At 43.2% G+C, this 22,296-nt stretch overlaps 1 protein-coding gene across 1 annotated transcript in view; it reads left to right on the forward strand.

Moving 5' to 3' along the window:
• USP35 (ubiquitin specific peptidase 35) overlaps window positions 1-22,296 on the forward strand; it is a 76,931-nt gene that overhangs the window by 9,952 nt on the left and 44,683 nt on the right. The window contains 4 exon segments of the mRNA XM_013979184.2: window positions 42-171; window positions 583-684; window positions 2,805-2,963; window positions 8,515-8,708. Coding sequence (XP_013834638.2) covers window positions 42-171; window positions 583-684; window positions 2,805-2,963; window positions 8,515-8,708 — 585 coding nt within the window.

Here is a 22,296-nt window from a genome sequence, read left to right on the forward strand (position 1 = left end):
GGCCCCCCTGGTCCTTGTGTCACGGTCATTCCCCTCACCAGGATGATCGACTGGGTGTCCTGGCCCCTGGGGAAGAACATTGACAAGTGGATCATTGCACTGCTGAAGGGCCTGGCGGCTGTTAAGAAGTTCAGCATCTTGATCGAGGTTTCACTCGCCAAAATCGAGAAGGTTGGTGGGCTCCTCTCCTAGCCTCAGCTTCTGGCCTTTCCTGCTAGTCTCCTTTCAGGGGCAGTGCTGGTCTGGGAGGCAGACCACTGGGGCTCCCACCCAAGCTCATTGTGACCTGGGACAATTCACCGCCCCTCTCTGGGCCTCAGGTTTCCCCCATTCATTCCAATGACTCGTCAGTCACTGGTGTGTGTCTCTCAGTTTTGGTCCATCTAGCCATCCAGTGTCTGTCATTTTGTCCATTTTACCACTTGTCCGTCCATCCAGGTCTGGGAGCACCTCTGTCTTCGTGCTCCTGCATGGATCTGCTGCTTTAACTCCAGTGTCTCTGGCCCTCTTTCAGGCCCAGGGCTGCACTTGGCCTTGCGCAGCCCAGGCCTGTGGGGCTCCTGACCAGGAACTTTCTTCCAGGTTTTCTCCAAGCTCCTGTACCCTATTGTCCGGGGAGCTGCCTTGTCTGTCCTCAAGTACATGCTCCTGACCTTCCAGCACTCCCATGAGGCCTTCCACCTGGTAAGGGCCCCTGCGTGCCGCCCTGAGGATAGGGGGCCCTGCGTCCCCTACTGATCTGGCTGCAGGCCAGACATGCTGTCCTTGGGGTTTCAGGGGTCAGAGCTTGAAGTCCTGAATGTTAGGACTGGAGGAGACTTGGGACCCCACTTTACAGATAGGAAACTGAGGCCAGAGAGAGTGTGCGATCTCCCACGGGCCCATAGTAGAGAGACGAGCCTAGAATGATGGCAGCTAGGGTTCCTTGGGTACCAGCTGTGTAGCAGGCACAATGCAAAAAAAAAGTACGTATGTTAATTCATTTTATTCCAAGATCAGGACCACTAGGGAGGTTTTATCATTTTCTCCATTTTTCAGCCGAAGACACTACAGTTTCGGGAGGTGAGGTGGATTATCTCAGATACATAGCTCGTGAGCAGTTCAGGGAAGATTGAGGCCAGGTTGGTCTGACTCCTGACCTGTTGTCCTTCCTCTGCCCTGCTGGCCACAGCGCCCAGGGGACCTGGCCTTAGCTCCAGGCCCTTTCTGCTGTCCTCAGAGCCCTCGCCTGGAAGAAGCGGCCCGCAGCCCTGGGGAGCCACCCTCCTTTTCCTGCTTGTTCTCCCCTGACCTGTAGATGTGGCCCTGGACTCCTCTGGCCCTTGGTCAGGGCAGAAACTTCCTGCTTTCTGATTTGCACAGTGGGAAGAAGCATAAAGCCAGGGATTGGGATATGTGGGGTTGAGTCCCAGCTCTGCCATTTGCCAGATGTGGTGACCTTGGACCAGGCACTTAACTCTCAGAGCCTGGGACGGGGTAAACCCTGAGGCTGATGGGAGAGGATTAGATGAGGTGACATTTGTTGACACCTTGGGGACTAGGGACTTGACAGATATTTCTTTGTTTTTATCCTTCTCCTGGGCTCCCTTACTCCTAGTTTCTATGACCTGACTGAGAAATTATGATACGAGGCCTCCACAGGTTTGAAAGTTCAACACTTGCAGCACAGGTAGCACAGAGGAAAAAAAATGGGCTTTGGGTTCAGACAAACCTGCCCAGACACCATCTTCTCCCATAAGCCATGGTGAAATCCATGGCAAAGTATATAACCTAATTTCGTCATCTATAAGATGGGGATAGTAATGTCACTATGAGGATGAAGCATTTGATGCATAAATGTTGGTTGCCAGGCCAGTCATTCTCTGTCAGGACTGTCCACCTGCTGACTACATTGTGGCCCCAGCATCACTTCTGGGTGACAGAGTTCTGGTCACTCAGGACTTCAGCCTCTTTAGGCAGCTCAGTTGGCTAATATTTTTTTTTTCTTTTTTTCTTTTTAGGGCTGCACCCGAGGCATATGGAAGTAACCAGGTTAGGGGTCAAATTGGAGCTACAGCTGCCAGCCTACGTCATAGCAACAGTTGGCTAATTCTTTCCTTTTTTTTTTTTTTTTTTTTTTGTCTTCTTAGGGTCACACATTACATAACACACAAGGGAACAATCCACCATGAGTGAGAGTTGACAGAACAGACAAAACCTCTGGCATTTATTTGGATTCCCTTAGTTTTTCCACCTTTACATAAGAAAGAGTTTATGTATTGATTTTTGTCTTTGCATCTTTCCTAGGGCCACACCCGTGGCATATGGAGGTTCACAGGCTAGGGGTCTAATCAGCACTGTAGCCGCTGGCCTACACCACAGCCATAGCAATGCCAGATCCAAGCCACATCTGCGACCTACACCACAGCTCACGGCAATGCCGGATCCTTAACCCACTGAGCAAAACCAGGGATGGAACCTGCAACCTCATGGTTCCTAGTGGGGTTCGTTTCCGCTGCGCCACAATGGGAACTCCAACAGCTGGCTAATTCTTAATTGTTGGGGCTCAGGCCTCTCCTCAGCTGTGAGGAAGGAATTATTGATGCCATTAAATAGATGAAGAGACTAGGGCAGAATATCCAAGGTCAAGAATTTTGTAAAGAGAGTCATCTGCCTGCAAGGCTCAAAGCCCCACGTAGGTAAGGGGCACAGTGCTCGGGCGGGTGAACCTCTCTGTTTCAAGGAACTCTGGGTGCTTCCAGCACTGACCACTGTCCTATCTCTCGTGCAGGTAACCCAGTGCTAACTCTGCTCTGCTCCCACAGCTCCTCCCTCATATCCCGCCAATGGTGGCCTCTCTGGTCAAGGAGGACTCCAACTCGGGGACCAGCTGCCTGGAGCAACTGGCGGAGCTGGTCCATTGCATGGTGTTCCGGTTCCCGGGCTTCCCGGATCTGTACGAACCTGTCATGGAGGCCATCAAGGTGAGTGACAGTCCCCCTGCTCCCATGACCCCCTCAGACAGTGCTACAGGTTAGTGGCAGCCCTCCAGCATCTGGTCCCTGGCTGTTGGCCATTCCCTCTGCTGGCTTATCCTGTGCTTCAGGCACACGGAGGCACCTGCCATCCTCCCAGGTGGGTCTTCCTCTCACAGTTGCTCTGAGCCTTTGCGTGTGCCTGTCTCTCTAACTTAAACTCCTCTCGTGTTCTGCCTGGATAGCTCCTGCTCCTTTTAATTAAGCCTCCCTCTTAAAGGCCCTGCCTAAGTGCTGCCTCCCTCAGGGAGCCTTCCCTGATAACTCTCAGTTGGGCACCCGCACCCATGGGTTGGGACATGGCCTCTCTGAGCTTCCATGGCCCTAGTGCATCCCTCTGTCACACACTGTCCCCATCTGTCTGTGTGTCTGTCTGCTCTTAGACTGAGCACGCTAGAGCAGGGATTGTATGTGGTTGTCCACAGGACTTTTGCCCTTCTCTGTGCCAGGCCCAGGCTGAGAACAGGGGACACAGGCACAAGGCAGACCAAGTCTCCTCCTCCGAGGAACTCACACCTACCGGGGTGACTGATGGGTTTACCTGTAACTCTGATCTAAACAGCTTGTGAAATGCTTGTGAGGGTCAGCCCGTAGCGGTGAGGAGGCAGAGGAGAAAAGATGTCCAGTTAGAGGAGGAGGCTGGAAGGAAGGAAGGGATTCTGAACCGGGCTTGCTGGGTTGCTAGGACAATAATATTTGTAGCTAGTGCCGTCCTTGACAGTGTCTTCCCATTTTGTCTTCCATTGCTCACTAGAAACCTGAGAGGCAGGTGCTGCTGTTATTTCAATTTCATAGATGATGAAAGTGAGACTGGAAGAGGTTTGGTGTCCTATGTGCTGTCACAGAGGTAGCGAGAGATGCAGCCAGGGCCTGGGGTTACTGAGCCCTTTCCCTTGCTTGATGCAGGGGGCAGATCAAGTGTGGGTGAAAGATGTCCAGGTCGGTGGTGGCCCTTTCAGAACCTCTGGTCTGACTTCCATTTCTGTAGCACAGCAGATAGACAAGCTGAAAAGTGTCTCGTGACAAAACACCTAGAAATGCTTGGTAAAAATAGAGCAAGCAGAGTTCCCGTCGTGGCGCAGACTAGGAACCATGAGGTTGCGGGTTCGGTCCCTGCCCTTGCTCAGCGGGTTAACGATCTGGCGTTGCCGTGAGCAGTGGTGTAGGTTGCAGATGCGGCTCGGATCCCGCGTTGCTGTGGCTCTGGTGTAGGCCGGTGGCTACAACTCCGATTCAACCCCTAGCCTGGGAACCTCCATATGCCCAAGAAATAGCTAAAAAAAGACAAAAAAAAAAAAAAAAAAAAAATAGAGCAAGCGTGGAATTCTCTGGTGGCCTAGCAGTTAAGGATCCAGCATGGTCACTGCCGTGACTTGGGTTGCTTCGGTGGCTTGAGTTTGATCCCTGGCCCCGGGAACGTCTGCATATTGTGGGCGTGGCCAAAAAATAGATGTAAAATGTCTTTTTAAGAACATAGCTGAGCTTGCAAGAAAGTGAGGGGGAATCCCCAAGGGTCAAAAAGGAAGAGAAACCCAAATTCCAGAATGATAAGTGAGAGTGATTGCTCTTCTGCCCTGAGGTTGGGAGGGAGTGAGTGAGATGGCCAAACTCAGTCCCCGAGGGCCTTGAGCTGGCGGGGACAGGCGATGAGGCTTAGGGCCTGCCCCCAGGAGGGAGTTAGACCTCAGAGGCTCATGTAAATCAGCACCCAAGAAAGGCTTTACCACTAGGGAAAGAGTGCTCTAGAAAAAAATACGCAAATTTCCTAAATAACATCAAGGAAATGGCTTGGTCCGCGCTCTAGATTCGGGGGAAAAAGAAGTTTGTCCTTGTTGGACTACTCTCAGTGGGTTTAGGGTTCACAGTCTTATCTTTGAGTTCTTGGGACCTCTAAGCGCAGGCACTAACATTCGAAGTGGTCATAAATTTGTAGTAGCCAAGGGTTGCCTGGTAGAAACAGAAATGAAACCGCTGTCAAGCCACAAAGATGAAATTGTTCTAAAGATGAGTTTGTAATCCCCACATTACAAAACACACAAGGGAACAATCCACCATAAGTGAGAGTTGATAGAACAGACAAAACCTCTGGCATTTATTTGGATTTCCTTAGTTTTTCCACCTTTACATAAGAAAGAGTTTATTTATATATTTATTTTTGTCTTTGCATCTTTTCTAGGGCTGCACCCACGGCATATGGAGGTTTGTAGGCTAGGGGTCTAATCAGAGCCATAGCTGCCAGTCACAGCCACAGCAACGCCAGATCTGAGCCGTGTCTGCGACCTATACCATAGCTCACGGCAATGCCGGATCCTTAACCCACTAAGCAAGGCCAGGGATTGAACCCGAAACCTCATGGTTCCTAGTCGGATTCATTAACCATTGCGCCACAATGGGAACTCCGAGTTTATTTTTTTTTTAAACAGTCAGAGCTAACTTAGAGTAAAAGCAGCTGCCATTCTAGATTTTGAGCTCCCTGGTACTACTGGAGGCAGATGAGCAGAGGAGACAGCACCTAAACTTTTTGGAAGTGACTTTTTACTGTGGGCTTCTGATGGGCAGAGACTGTGTTGTTTTGATCTCTATCTAATGTTTGAGGGAATGAACAGGGTCTGTAGTGTGAAGTGTGGTGTCATGGAGGAGAGAGCATGGCCCTGCCCTGGACACCCAGGGAAACCCAGGCTGAGTTGAGATCGAGGCTTTGCACACTAAGGGCTACGGTCTGATCCAGGGGCAGGGTGAGTCGCAAATACCTAGGCCACTAGACAGAGGAAGTTGGGACAGGTGTAGATAGTGGGGGCCCCCACTTGTGAAGATTGTGGAAAGTCTTCTGGAGAGGGGATATAGGAGTTAGATCTTGAGGGATGGAGACTGGCAGAAGGGGGCCAGTCCAGAGTCAGGGGGAAACAAGCATGGCAGTGGAACAAGCAAGTCTGGTTCGGCTGTAACGTGTGGCGGGGCGGGGGGGGGGATCAGGAAGCTCTGCGGAGCAGAGGGCGGTGGAAACGGGGCTGAGCGACCGCTTCGTCTAGCAGGTCTGGGCTTCACAAACGTTTCTTCTGAAGTACTTGACTTCAGAGGAGAGGACCTACCCCAAGCAGCCTGACGCAAGCTCAGGGTTTCTCTAAAATAGCATTTTATCTCAAAGATTCAAGTATGTACCTCATAATTATAGACATCCGTTTTAATGTATTTTTTTAAAATTTTTTTGTCTTTTTTTGCTATTTCTTGGGCCGCTTCCCCGGCATATGGAGGTTCCCAGGCTAGGGGTCAAATCGGAGCTGTAGCCGCTGGCCTACGCCAGAGCCACAGCAACTCGGGATCCGAGCCGCATCTGCGACCTACACCACAGCTTATGGCAACGCCGGATCGTTAACCCACTGAGCAAGGGCAGGGATCGAACCCTCAACCTCATGATTCCTAGTCGGATTCGCTAACCACTGCGCCACGACGGGAACTCCCAATCTGTTTTAATATAAACATTTTCTTTCATTAATATTAGAGAACATAGCTCTCGGAAGATGTGTGGTGTTTTCCACTCCTCGGTAGAAGCCAGTTTGAGTGGCAAGGCAGCAAAGTATTTGTTGGATTTTATTATTTGTAAAATTCTTTCGCATGTGTTATATGAGTAGTACATCCTTTGTATACGGGCTCCTTTTGAAATTCTGGAAAGTTCTCTCACTGAGGCAGTTGTATTAAGTTATAGCAGTTTCTCTGAGAGCTGAGGTCCTTGCTGAAGGAGCCATTGTATATAAATTTTCAGTAACCTGAGGAGCTTGAAAGTTAAGTTTTTGTTTTATTCTCCTAAGAGTGCAAGTTACCTTCTTTGGAGAAAATTGTATTTTTTTTTTTTTTCCTAGTGTGGATATTTTTGCATCTGGTGTGTGTGTTGGGCAGAGAGGTTGGTTCTGTCATTTTGTCCCTATTTGTTCATGTTGGGTGTAGGGTGGGGGTTGGATAGGGGTTAAGAGAAAGGAAAAAGAAGGGCGTGAGAAGAAAGAAGATACTGGAGTTCCTCTTGTGGCTCAGCGGTAACGAACCCGACTAGCATCCGTGAAGATGCGGGTTCGATCCCTGGCCTCACTCGGTGGGTTAAGGATCTGGTGTTGCAGTGAGCTGTGGTGAAGGTCGCAGATGCATCTCCAAGGATTTGACCCCTAGCCTGGGAACTTCCATGTGTCACAGGTGTGGCCCTAAAAAGCAAACAAAACAAAACAAAAAAACCCAAAAAACAAAACTCAACAGGATACTAAGCTCTTGTTGTCTCAGGCAGTTTCTCTATTTTTTATCACCTGTGAGAGGTGACTCACTAATCTGATATATTATCAGATTATTATTATCATCATTATTTGGCTGCAACCTGCAGTAAATGGAAATTCCAGGCTACAGCTGTGACCTACACCACAGAGACAACACTGGATCCTTAACTTGCTGTGTCACAGTGGGAACTTTTAAATCATCTGATTGATTATTACCCTGGGAAATGAGTAAGCAGGCATGTTAAACCGCTGCTTGAGCCAGATGTTCTGCAGTGACTAGAGGATGTGTGCTGGGAGACAGAGCTTTCAGTGCTAAGCTGGTTTGAAGCTCTGGAGCCTTAGACACTTCTGGAGACTGTGCTTAGGATGTGGAAATACCAGGGCTAGAGGAATGTTGCTTAAATCTACTAAGTAACATTGCGTTCTACTTAGGTGTTTTTCTTTAAAACTTATTATTGTAATCAGTGCTTGGTAATATTCTTTTAGATGTAACTGTTTAATATGAAAAAGGATAATGAGTGGGAAAGCATGCTAATCCCTGAGCCTGTGACCAAGGACCCTACCTTAGACTCCCAGGATCCTCTCCCTGTCTTGCCTGTAGGGTCAAGTTCCTGGGAGGGTGACTCATTCAAAAAAGCTGACTCTGCAAACTTTAAAGAGGGTGAAGAAAGGGGCATCATTGTGGGCAAGCTCCGTGGAAGTAATAGAGTGCCAAACTGAGAGAAGGTGGGAGCATCCTTGCTTGACAGATGAGGAAACTGAGGTCCAGAGACGGTAACTGCCTGAGCCAGAGAGGCTCAGTGACCACAGCCGGACAGCTGTGAGGACAAGAGTCAGGACCATGCTTGAGCTCTGGACACTGCTGGATTGGGCCAGTGTGGTCCCTGCTTAGAGTCGGTCACCTGCTGACCCATCTAACATATAGAAAGAGAAGGAGTTTTCGTAGAGGCTGTAAAGGAAGAATCTGTCCGGGTCTTCGGTTTTTCATCTATGCTGTGGGATCTTACCACCTTCTTAGGGCGGTTGTGACATGGAAGGCCATGGAGAAGGCCCACATGTCAAAATGAGACCCTAGAATATGTTTGAAAGCAGGGGGCTGTTCACACACATCTCTAGAACATTTTGGGGGCAGTGTGCTTGGGCGAGTGTGCAGTCGGCTGTAATCCAAGAAGGCTTCCCAGAGGAGGTGATGTTTTTACAGCTGTACCTGCTGCCTACTGCCCTCTGGCCTGTTTCCCCCTCAGGACCTTCATGTTCCCAATGAGGATCGAATCAAGCAGCTGCTGGGGCAGGATGCCTGGACCTCGCAGAAGAGTGAGCTGGCTGGCTTCTACCCCCGGCTCATGGCCAAGTCAGACACGGGCAAGATTGGTTTAATCAATCTGGGCAACACGTGCTACGTGAACAGCATCCTTCAGGCCTTGTTCATGGCTTCTGAGTAGGTGCTGCTTTTGAATTTCTCGTCTGCCTCTGTCTGCTGCTTTCCTCGGGGCGCCCTGCGGGTGTGTGTGGTGGGGGATGGATCTTGGAGAGGGTGGTTCCTGCTTTGTATTGTTGGCCTCCTTCCTGAGGTCTGTGGGTGTGGGAAGGGCAGGTGAGAGGTGCTAAAGGGCTCCAGGCCATTGCCAAGGCAGTAGGTCAAGCCTGGATGGGAACTTGAGATGGGTATTCGGGGCTGAGCTGCAGTGGGAACGGCACCTGCTCTGGGTTGATTAACATTGTTGACCTGTCTCCAGAGTCCATGCGGATGGACGGTGTCCTTCAGAGTAGAACGTCTACTCATCTCGTATTAGATCCCCCTTTCACTGAAACAAAATCTGTGTTGTCAGTGGGTAGCTGTTCCACGTAGGGCTTGCTTAATTATCACTCAAGGTTTCTGCCGCAGAACTAGCTATCTCCCCCCCCCAAATTTTCTTCTGTGTTTAAAATGCCCATAACATAAAATTTACCGTATTAGCTATTTTTAAGTATACAGTTGAGTGGTATCAAATGCATTCACATTGTTGTATAGCCAGCACGCGTCCATCCCTGTGATTCTTTTCATCTTGTAAATCTGAAGCTTTATCTGTTAAACATGAACTTCCCTTATTCCCATTCTCCCCTCCCCCCAGCCTCTGGCAACCACCATACACTTCTGTCTCTATGATTTTGCTCTAAGCACCTCATATAAGTGGGCTCATACAGTTTTTCTTCTTGTGATTGGCTTATTTCATTTATTTAAAAATTTTTTTTAATTTAATGATTTTTATTTTTTTCCACTATAGCTGGTTTATAGTGTTCTGTCAGTTTTCTACTGTACAGCAAGGTGTCCCAGTCACACATACACATTCCTTTTTCTCACATTATGTGCTCCATCATAAGTGACTAGAGTTCCCAGTGCCATACAGCAGGATCTCACTGCTTATCCATTCCAAAGGCAATAGTTTGCATGTATTAACCCCAAATTCCCAGTCCATCCTATTCCCTCCCCTTCCCCCTTGGTAACCACAAGTCTGTTCTCCAAGTCCATGATTTTCTTTTCTGTGGAAAAGTTCATTTGTGCCATATATTAGATTCCAGATATAAGTGATATCATATGGTATTTGTCTTTCTCTTTCTGACTTCACTTAGTATGAGAGTCTCTAGTTCCATCCCCGTTGCTGCAAATGGCATTATTTTTCTTTTTTATGGCTGAGTAGTATTTCATTGTGTATATGTGCCACATCTTCTTAATTCATTCATCCGTTGATGGACATTTAGGTTGTTTCCATGTCTTGGCTTTTGTAAAGAGTGCTGCAGTGAATATACAGGTGCATTTGTCTTTCAGGGAAAGTTTTGTCCTGATATATGCCCAAGGTGGAATTGCTGGGTCATATGGTAGTTCTATATTTAGTTTTCTAAGGTACCTCCATACCATTTTCCATAGTTGTACCAATTTACATTCCCAGCAACAGTGCAGGAGGGTTCCCTTTTCTCCACACCCTCTCCAGCATTTGTTCTTTGTGGATTTATTAATGATGGCTATTCTGACTGGCATGAGGTGGTACCTCGTAGTAGTTTTGATTTGCATTTCTCTCATCATCATCAGTGATATTGAGCATTTTTTCATGTGCTTGTTGGCCATCTGTATATCTTCTTTGGAGAAATGTCTGTTCAGGTCTTTTGCCCATTTTTCAATTGGGTTGTTTGTTTTTTTGCTGTTGAGTTGTATGAGTTGTTTGTATATTTTAGAGATTAAGCCCTTGTCATTTGCATTGCTTCAAACTATTTTCTCCCATTTTGTAAACTGTCTTTCTTCTTCTTCTTTTTTTTTTTTTAAATGGTTTCCTTTGCCGTGCAAGAGCTTGTCAGTTTGATTAGGTCCTATTGGTTTATTTTTGCCTTTATTTTCTGTTGCCTTGTGAGACTGACCTGAGAAGACATTTGTAAGGTTGATGTCAGAGAATATTTTGCCTATGTTCTCTTCCAGGAGCTTGATGGTGTCTTGTCTTACCTTTAAGTCTTTAAGCCATTTTGAGTTTATTTTTGTGCATGGTGTGAGGGTGTGTTCCAGTTTGATTGATTTACATGTGGCTGTCCAGTTTTTCCAGCACCATTTGCTGAAAAGACTGTCTTTTTCCCATTTTATATTCTTGCCTCCTTTGTCGAAGATTAGTTGACCGTAGGTGTCTGGGTTTTCTTCTGGGTTCTCTATTCTGTCCCGTTGGTCTGTAGGTCTCTTTTGGTACCCATATGACACTGTTTTGATGATTGTGGCTTTGTAATATTGCCTGAAGTCTGGGAGAGTTATGCCTCCTGTTTGGTTTTTGTTCCTCAGGATTGCTTTGGTCTTTTGTGGTTCCCTATAAATTTTTGGATTGTTTGTTCTAGTTCTGTGAAAAATGTCACGGGTAATTTGATAGGGACTGCACCGAATCTGTAGATTGCTTTGGGTATGGCCATTTTTATAATATTTTTCGAACCCAGGAGCATGGAATATCTTTCATTTCTTTTAATCCTCTTTAATTTCCTTGATTAATGTTTTCTAGTTCTCAGCATGTAAGTCTTTCACCTCCTTGGTCAGGTTTATTCCCAGGTTCTTGATTTTTTTTTTTTTTTTTTTGGGTGCAATCTTTAAAGGTATTGTGTTTCTGTATTCCTTTACTTTTTTTTCTTTTTAGGGCCACACCTGTGGCATATGGAGGTTCCCACACTAGGGGTCCAATCGGAGCTACAGCTGCTGGCCTACACCACAGCCATAGCAACACGTCTGTGACCTACACGACAGCTCATGGCAATGCCAGATCCTTAACCCACTGAGCAAGGCCAGGGATCCAACCCTCAACCTCATGTTTCCTAGTTGGATTTGTTTCCCCTGTGCCACCATGGGAATTCCTGTATTCCTTTTCTAATATTTTATTGTTAGTATACAGAAATGCGACTGATAACTGAATGTTGATCTTATATCCTGCTACTTTGCTGAATTTGTTGATTAGTTCAAGTAGTTTTTGGGTTGAGTCCTTAGGGTTTTCTATATATAGTATCATGTTATCGGCATACAGTGACAATTTTACCTCTTCTCTTCCAGTTTGGATACCTTTTACTTCTTTTGTTTGTATGACTGCTGTGGCTCATACTTCCAATACTATGTTTAATAACTGGTGAGAGTGGGCATCCTTGTCTTTGGTAAGAGTTTTTACCATGAATGGATGCTGGACTTTGTCACATGTTTTTTTCTGCATCTATTGAGATGATCATGTGGTTTTTTACTTTCCTTTGTTAATGTGGTGTATGACATTGATTGATTTATGTATGTTGAACCATCCTTGTGAACCTGGGATGAATCGCACTTGGTCGTGGTGTATGATCTTTTTTATATGTTGTTGGATTTGGTTGGCTAAAATTTTGTTGAGAATTTTTGGGTCTATATTCATCAAAGATATTGGCCTACAGTTTTCTTTTATGGTAGCATCTTTGTCTGGCTTTGGTGTTTGGGGAGTACAAACATCTCTTTGAGCCCCTGCTTTTGGTTCTTTTGGATATATACCCAGAAGTGGAATTTCTGGGTCTTATGGTAGTTGTATTTTTTTTTTTTTTTTTTGGCTTTCTGCCATTTCTCGGGCCACTTTCGCAGCATATGCAGGTTCCCAGGCTAGGGGTCGAATCGGAGCTGTAGCCACCGGCCTACACCAGAGCCACAGCAACGCGGGATCCGAGCTGCATCTGCAACCTGCACCACAGCTCACGGCAATGCCAGATCCTTAACCCACTGAGCAAGGTCAGGGACTGAACCCGAAACCTCATGGTTCCTAGTCGGATTCGTTAACCACTGCGCCACGACAGGAACTCCGGTAGTTGTATTTTTTAGATTTTTTGAGGAACCTCTGATTGCTTTCCACAGTGGCAGCACCAGTTTACATTCTTACCAGCGATGTGTAAGGTGTCGGATTTCTCTACATCCATTCTTGGAACACTTCCTTTCTGTTTTGTTTTGTTTCGTTTTTTTGATAGTAGCTACCCTCATGGGTATGAGGCAGTATCTCATTGTAGTTTTGTGTTTCCCTAGGGATTAGTGATGTTGAACAGCTTTTCATGTGCTTAGTGGCCATTGATACATGTTCTTTGGCAAAAGGTCTATTTAAATCCATTGCCTGCTTTTGAAGTAGGTTGTTTGTTTTTGTTGTTGGGTGTATTCTGACTGCTCACCCCTTTTCATGTACATGATTTTCAAGTGTACAGTGTAATGATTTAATATACAGCTAGTTGACCCTTGAACAACATGTGTAAATATATTGAAAAATTTTTGGAAATTTGTAACAATTTGAAAAAATTGAAAGGCCAACCATGTAGCCTAGAGATATTGAAAAAATTAAGAAAAGTTTATGTCATGAATGTATACAATATATGTAGATAAGTAAATAACATAAAAATATGTTAATTAGCTGCCTGTGTTATCAATAAGTCTTCTGGTCCACAGTGAGATATTAGCAGTTACGTTCTTGGGGAGTCAAAAATTGTATGTGGATTTTCAGCTGTACTGGGGTTCGTGCTCCTAACCTCTGCATTGTTCAAGGGTCAACCATATGTATATATTATGAAATGATCACCACAGGAACTCTACTTAGCATCCATTACCACATAGTTACAGATTTTTTTTCTTGTGATGAGAACTTATTTTACTCTCTTGGCAACTTTCAAATATACAATATAGTGTTACCAACTGTAGTAACTATGCTGTACCTTACATTATCAGGACTTAGGTATTTTATAATTGAAAGTTTGTATCTTTTGACCATCTTCACCTATTTTACCCATTCCCTACCTCTGGCACCCACCAGTCTGTTTATTTTTTTTTTAATTTTTATTTTTATATTATTTATTTTGCTTTTTAGGGCTGCACCCATGGCATATGGAGGTTCCCAAGCTAGGAGTCCAGTTGGAGCTACAGCTGCTGGCCTGCACCACAGCAACACAGGGTTCGAGCCTCACCTGTGGCCTACACCATAGCTCAGAGCAACACCAGATCCTTAACCCACTGAGCGAGGCCTGGAATCGAACCCACAACCCCGTGGTTCCTAGTCAGATTCGTTTCCACTGTGCCATGACGGGAACTTTTTGTTTTTCTAATTTTAAAGAAAATTTTTATTATAGTTGATTTACAATGTTCTGTCGGTTTCTTCTGTACAGCAAAGTGACCCAGTTACATATACATTCTTTTTCTCCCATCATGTTCCATCACAAGTGACTAGATATAGTTCCCTGTGCTGTACAGCAGGATCTCATTGCCCAGCAACTCCAAATGCAGTAGTTTGCATCTCCTAACCCCAAAGTCCTGTCCATCCCATTCCTCCCCCTCCTCATTGGCAACCACAAATCTGTTCTCAATGTCCATGAGTTTGTTTCTTTTTTGTAGGTAGGTTCATTTATGCCATTTTAGATTCCACATATAAGTGATATCATAATGGTATTTTGTTTTTTTTGTTTGCCTGATTGCTGTGGCTAGGACTTGGCAATACTATGTTGAATAAAAGCAGTGAGAGTGGGCATCCTTGTCTTGTTCTAGATTTTATCGAGAAGGCTTTCAGCTTTTCTCCATCAGGTATTATATTGGCTCTGAGTTTGTTACAAATGGCTTTCCTTATGTTAAGGTATGTTCCCTCTATACCCACTTCCCACTTTGGTAAGAGTTTTTTTTTTTGTTTGTTTTTTATCATGAATGAGTGTTGGATTTTGTCAAATGCTTTTCCCGTATCTATTGAGATAATCATGCAGTTTTTGACTTTTCTTTTGTTAATGTGGTATGTGGCGTTGATTGATTTGCATATGCTGAACCATCCTTGTGAACCTGGGATGAATCCCACCTGGTTGTGGTGTATGGATCTTTTTTATATGTTGTTGGAATTGGTTGGCTAAAATTTTGTTGAGAATTTTTGGGTCTATATTCATCAAAGATACTGGCCTATAATTTTCTTTTTTGGTAGTATCTGTGGTTTTGGCATTAGGGTGTTGGTGGCTTCAAAGAAAGTCTTCGGGAGAGTTCCTTCTTCTTCAGACTTGTGGAAAAGTTTAAGGAGGATGGGTATAATTTCTCTTTGTACGTTTGGTAGAATTCGCCTATGAAGCCATCTGGTCCTGGACTTTTGTTTGTAGCGAGTGTTTTTATGACATATTCATTACATATTTACATATTCCTAACCCCCAGCTGAGTGTCTCAGGCTGTGCTGTTTGGGGGCTGTGGTACCAGTGGTTTGTGCAGCTCTCTCTGCTTTGCCCTCCTCAGACTGGCTGTTGCGGTTTTCTTCAAGGCTTTTGAGGTCCCTCCATCTCAGCTGATCTCCCCGTCTGTTAGGCTCAGGTCAGTTGATTCCTGATGTAACCATCAATTAGGTCAATCAATTCCTTTTTATTTTCCTCTTTCTCTCCCTCTTTTTTTTCCCTTTTGTTCTACTCAGTTATGTAGAGGGTTTCTTGCCCTTTTTGGAGGTTTAAGGTCTTCTGCCAATGTTCAGTAGATGTTCTGTGCAAATCATTCCACATGCAGATTTTTTTTTTTTTGGTGAGTTTGTGGGTGAAGGTACCACATCTTACTCCGCCGCCATCTTGATCCCACTCCCTCCAATTTGTTTTTTTAAATTCCACGTTTGAGTGAGATCAGACATTATTTGTCTTTCTCTGTCTGACATATTTCACTTAGTGAAATGCCCTCAAGGTTGATCTAATTGTCATAAATGACAGAATTTCCTTATTTCTCGTGGGTGAATAATATTCCATTGTGTATGTATAAACCACATTTTCTTCATCCATTCATTGTCAGTGGACACTTAGGTCGTTCCATGTCTTGGCCAGTCTGTATAATGCTGCAGTGAACATGGAAGTGCACGTGTCTTTTCAAGTTAAATGGTTGTTTTCTTTGGATAAATACCCAGAGGTAGAATTGCTGGATCCTATGGCAGTTCTATTTTTAATTTTTTGAGGACCCCTCCATGCTGTTTTCCATAGTGGTTGTACTCGTTTATATTCCTACCAACAGTGCATAAGGGCTCCCTTTTTCTACATCCTCACCAACGCTTTTGTTTGTTTGTTTGATCATAGCTGTTTTGACACTGTGAGATGACATCTCATTGTGGGTTTTTTTTTTTTTGTCTTTTTAGGGCCACACCTGCAGCATATGGAGGTTCCCAGGCTAGGGGTGTAATCAGAGCTGTTGCTGCCGGCCTACAGCAGAGCCACGCAATGCCAGATCTGAGGTGCGTCTGCGACCTACACTACAGCTCTTGGCAACGCCAGATCCTTAACCCACTGAGTGAGGCCAGGGATTGAACCCGCAACCTCATGGTTCCTAGTCAGATTTGTTTCTGCTGTGCCACAGCAGGAACTCCCTCATTGTGGTTTTGATTTGCATTTCCCTGATGATTAGTGATGTTGAGCCTCTTTTCATGTACTTGTTGGCCATTTCAATATCTTCCTTGGAAAATGTGTATTCAGATCCTCTGACTAATTTTTAATTGGATTGTTTTTTTGCTTTTGAGTTGTATTGGTTCGTTATATGTTTTGGATATTAGCCCCTTATCAGATTTATTATTTGAAAATATTTTCTTTCATTCATAGGCTGCCTTTCCATTTTTTCAAAGGTTTACTTTGCTGTACAAAAGCCTTTTTGTTTGATGTAGTCCCACTTACTTATTTTGCTTTTGGTGTCAGATCCAAAAAAAAAAAAAAAAAATCCTTGCTAAGATGGATAACAAGGAGCTCATAGCCTATATCATCTTTTAGACATTAGATGGTTTCAAGTTTTATGTTCAAGTTTTTCTTCCATTTTTGAGTTGATTTTTGTGTGTGGTCCAGTTTTTGCATGTTGCTATCCAGTTTTCCCAACACCACTTATTGAAGATACTGTGGTTTCCCCCTTGTATACTCTTGGCTTCTTGTTGTATATTAATTGACTATATCTGGGTGGGTTTACTTCTGGTCATTATATTCTGTTTCATTGATCTATGTGTATGTTTTTGTGCCAATATCATACTATTTTGATTTCTGAAGCATTGTAATGTAGTTTGAAATTGGGAAGCATAATACCTTCAGCTTTGTTCTTCTTTTTCAAAACTGCTTTGCCTATTTGGCCTCTTTTGTGATTCTATACAAATTTTAGGATTGTTTTGTGAAAAAAGCCATCAGAACTTTGATAGGGCTTCTATTGAGTCTGTAGATTGCTTTGGGCAGTATGGGCATTTTAACAGTATTCTCTTAGTCAGTGAGCATGGAATATCTTTTCATTTATTGGGATCACCTTTAATTTTTTCATCATGTCTTAGAGTTTTCAGTGTACAGTTCTTTTCCTTGGTTAAATTTGATGCAGTTGTAAATAGGATTGCTTTCTTAATCTGAGAGTTAATGTTATTAGTGGACTGAAATGCAGACTTCTATGGGTTCATTTTGTGCCCTGAAACTTTACAGAATTTGTTCATCCTGTTTTGGTGGACTCTGGAATTTTCTATATGTGCAGTGTCATAGAGAAGTTTTGCTTCTTCCTTTTTGATTCTGTTGCTTTTTATTTTTCTTGTCTAATGGCTCTGACCTGGACTTCCAGTATTAGGTTGAATAAAAGTGGCAAAAGTGAGCATCCTTACCTTGCTCTTCATCTTAGAGGAAAAACTGGTTTTTGCCATTGAGTATGCTATCGGCTATAAGCCTTGTCATATTCGTGATTATGACACTTTTTTTGAGAGTTTTTATTATGAAAGTATGTTGAATTTTGTCAAATGCTTTTTCTACATCTTTAAAGATGATCATACGATTTTTATCCCTTATTTTGTTATATGGTGTACCACACTGATTGCTTTGTGGATGTTGAACAATCTTTGCATACTTGGGATAAATCCCGCTTGATGATGGTATATAATACATTTTATATATTGTTGAATTTGGTTTGCCAGCATTTGGTTGAGTATTTTTGCAGGTATGTTCATCAGCAATGTTGGCCTATCATTTTCTTGTAGTATCCTTGCTGGTAATACTGGCCTTGTGAAATGAGTTTGGAAGTACAGTTGGCCCTTCATATTCACGGGTTCTGTGTCCATGGATTCAGCCAACTGCAGATCAGTGAACAATTGGTTGAATCCACAGATGGGTAAATGAACGTGCAGGTGTGGTGGGCCAACAGTGCTGTGCCACTTGATAAGAAGAATTTGAGCCTGTGTGGATTTTGATATGGGGTGGCGTACTAGAACCAATCCCCTGAGGATGCCATGGGACGACTATATTACTTCCCTTCTTTTGGAGAAGTTTGAGAAAGCTTGGTATTAATTCTTTAACTGTTTGTTTGAAAGAATTTGTAGTAAAGGCATTTGGTCTTGGTTTTTTTGTGTGTTGGGAGGCTTTTGATTACTGATTCAGTCTCCTTGTTAGTAACTGGCCTGTTCAGATTTTCATTTTCTTTATGATTCATTCGTGACAGGTTGTATGGTTTCTAAGGATTTATCCATTTTCCTAGGATTTCCAACTTTTTGGCATATAATTGTTTATAGTTATACTGTTATTATCTTTAGTGATTTCTTTTTTTTTTTTTTTTTTGTTGTTGTTGTTGTTGCTATTTCTTGGGCCGCTCCCGCGGCATATGGAGGTTCCCAGGCTAGGGGTTGAATCGGAGCTGTAGCCACCGGCCTACGCCAGAGCCACAGCAACGCGGGATCCGAGCCGCATCTGCAAACTACACCACAGCTCACGGCAACGCCGGATCGTTCACCCACTGAGCAAGGGCAGGGACCGAACCCGCAACCTCATGGTTCCTAGTCGGATTCGTTAACCACTGCGCCAAGACGGGAACTCCATCTTTAGTGATTTCTGTGGTATCAGATGTAATGTCCCTTTCATTCTGATTTTATTTGTGTCCTCTCACATTTTCCTTGGTGAGTCAAATTAAAGGTTTGTCTGTTTTGTTTATCTTTTCACAAAACTAGCTTTTAGTTTCACCAATCTTTTCTGTTGCCTTTTTAGTCTCCGTTTCATTTATCTTCTATGATATTTATTTCCTCCCTCTAACTTTGAGCTTTAGTTTGTTCTTTTTTTCTAGTTCCTTAATGTTTAAAGTTAGGTTCTTTGAGGTCTTTCTTGTATCTTAATGTGTAGGCATTTATTGCTATGAACTTTACTCTTAGAAGCACTTGTACTGCATTCCATAATTTTCAGTATGCTGTATTTTCATTTTTAATTTTTCTCAAGGTATTTTTTTTTTAAATCCTTTTAGGGCTGCACATGCGGCATATGGAGGTTCCTAAGCTAGGGGTCAAATCGGAGCTATAGCTGCTGGCCTATGCCACAGCCACAGCAACTCGGGATCCGAGCCATGTCTGCAACCTACACCACACCTCACAGCAACACCAGATCCTTAACCCACTGAGTGAGGCCAGGGATGGAAGCTGCGTCCTCATGGGTGCTAGTAAGATTTGTTTCTGCTGAGCCACCACGGAACTCCTCTCAAGGTATTTTTGTTTTTATCTTTGATTTCTTCTTTGACCCATTAGTTGTCCAGTAGCATGTTGTTTAATCTCCACATATTTGTAAATTTTCCAATTTTCTTCTTGTAATTGATTTCTAATTTTATACCATTGTGTTCAGAAAAGACGGTTGATAGGATTTCAGGTTTCTTAGGTTTATTAAAATTTGTTGTCTAATATATGATCGATCTAGGAGAATGTTCCATGTGTGTTTGAGTAGAATGTGTATTCTGTTGCTTTTGGCTGGAATGTTCTGTATAGTTCTTACTATATCCATCTGTTCTAATGTGTTGTTTAAGCCAAGCATTTCTGTATTGATTTTCTGTCTGGATGGTCTATCCATAGATACAAGTGGGGTATTAAAATCCTCTGTGCTTATTGTATTGCAGTCAGCTTTTCTCTTTAGGTCTCTACATATTTGTTTTAGGTACTCCTAAGTTGGGTGCATAATATTTACAAATATTACATCCTCTTCCTGTTTTGGCCCCTTTTTCATTATATAATTTCCTTCTTTGTCTCTTATTACAGTATTTGCCTTTAAGTCTATTTTTTTAAGTATTACTATTCAAACTTTCTTTTGGTTTACATTTGTGTGGAATACCTCTTTGTATCCCTTCATTTTCAGTCTGTGTGTGTACTTATATCTGAAGTAAGTCTTGGGAGTTCCTGCTGTGGCTCAGTGGTAATGAACCGGACTAGGATCCATGAGGATGCAGGTTCGATCCCTGGCCTCGCTCAGTGGGTTAAGGATCCAGTGTTGCTATGAGCTGTGGTGTAAGTTGCAGATATGCCTCAGATCTGGCATTGCTCAGGCTGTGGTACAGGCCAGCAGCTGCAGTTCCAATTTGACCCTTAGCCTGGTAACTTACATATGCTGCAGTGTGGCCCTAAAAAAAAAAAAAAGAGGAAAAAAATGAAGTAAGTCCTGTTTTTTAATCCTGAATGCTACTCTTGTCTTTTGATTAGAGAATTTAGTCCATTTACATTTAAAGTAATCATAGACAGGTAGGTACTTATTTCTGTCTTATTGTTTTCTAGCTATTTTGTAATTACTTTGTTCTTTGTCTCTTGCTCTTGTCCTGATTTTCTTTAGTGGCATGCTTAGATTCCTTTTTCTTTGTGTTTGTCCCATAGGTTTTTGCTATGTGGTGACCATGAGGCTTACATAAAACAACTTACATTTATCATGATTTATTCTAAGTTGGTAACTTAAATTTGAACTCATTCTAAAGCACTACCTGTTTATTCCTATCACTACATTTTATGTTTTTGATGTCACAATTTATAATTTTATCTTTTGTATCCATTAACAAGTTATTGTAGTTACAGTTGTTTTTATTACTTTTGTTTTTTAACCTCTATTATAGCTTTAAAAGTGATTAAATCATCACCTCTCCAACACTATTTTTTTTTCTGGATTTGACTATGTATTTACTTTTACCAGTGAGATTGGCACTTTCATATGTTTTACTATCACTAATTATTGCCATTTCATTTGAGCTTAAAGAAGTCACTTTAACATTTGTAAGGCTAGTCTGTTATGAACTCCTTCACCTTGTGCTTGTCTGTAAAACTATCTCTCCTTCAGTTCTGAAGGACAGCTTTGCTAAGTATACTTGGTTGGCAGTTTTTTTTTTTTTTCTTTCTGCACTTTGAATATATCATGCAACTCTCTTCTAGTCTCTAAAATTTCTGTAGATAAATATGCTCACATTCTTATGGGGTTCCCTTGTATGTTACAAGTTGTTTTCTCCTGGCTGCTTTTGATAGTCCATCCTTTACTTTTGACCATTTAATTATTATGTGTAGATTCATATCACTTGGAAGTCTCTGAGCTTCCTGGATCTGATGTCTCTTTCCCTCTCTAGATGAGGGAAGTTTTCAGATGTTATTTTATCGAATAAGTTTTCTCCCTCTTACTGTCTTTTCCTTTGAGTCCTGTATAGTGCAAACATTAGTCTGCTTGATATTGTCTCATAAGTCCCTTAAGCTATTTTTACTCTTTTTCATTCTTTTTCCTTTTAGCTGCCTTTATTGGGTAAATTCTTATGCCCTGTCTTTAAGTTTGCTGATCTTTTTTTTTTTTTTTTTCTTTTCTCTCTTTATAGCCACACTTGTGTCATGTGGAAGTTCCTGGGTCAGGAGTTGAATTGGGGCTGCAGCTGTGGCCAAAGCTACAGCCACAGCAACAGTAGATCTGAGCTGCATCTGTGACCTATGCCTCAGTCTGTGGCAGCACTAGATCCTTAATCCAGTGAGTGAAGCCAGGGATTGAATCCACATCCTCATAGAGACAGTGTTGGGTCCTTAAGCCACAGTGGGATCTCTCTGCTGATCCTTTGTTTGCTTCATCTAGTCGGATGTCTATTATATTTTTCAGTGCAGTTACTATATTCTTCAACTCCGTGAATTTGTTGGTGCCATCTTATACTTTCAATTTGTTGAAAGTCCCACTTTTTCATGCATTGTTCTCCTTACCTAGGTGAGCATCTTGATGACCATTATTTTGAATTATCCATTTTTGAATCACTTGTCACCATTTCATTTTTTTTAGATATGATCTTTTTCTTTCTTTTGGAACATACTCTTCATTCTCCCTGGGTCTCTGTGTTGGTTTCTATGCATTAAATAAAACAGCCCCTCTCTTAGTCTTGAAAGAGTGGTCTCATGTAGATGAACCTTTTTATTCAACCCTTTGTGATTGTCCAAGAAACCTCCTTTTTTTTTTTTTTTTTTTTTTTTAGTCTTTTATGTCTTGTGGCATATGGAGGTTCCCAGGCTAGGGGTCATATTGGAGCCAGAGCCATTGGCCTACACCGCAGCCACAGCAACACCAGATCCAAGCTGTGTCTGCAACCTACACCACAGCTCATGGTAACGCCGGGTCCTTCACCCACTGAGCAAGGCCGGGGATCAAACCTGCATCCGCATGGATACTAGTCAGATTCATTTCCACTGAGCCATGATGGGAACTCCCAAGAAACCTTCTTTGTTCTTAGTGGCTCTTAATAGTTGAGCTTGAGCCAAGTGTCAGTGTCCCAAAGGGAAGGATCTCAGTCAGTAACTTGATGCAGG

This window comes from Sus scrofa, chromosome 9 (genome assembly GCF_000003025.6).
Source record: "Sus scrofa isolate TJ Tabasco breed Duroc chromosome 9, Sscrofa11.1, whole genome shotgun sequence".
NCBI lineage: Eukaryota > Metazoa > Chordata > Mammalia > Artiodactyla > Suidae > Sus > Sus scrofa.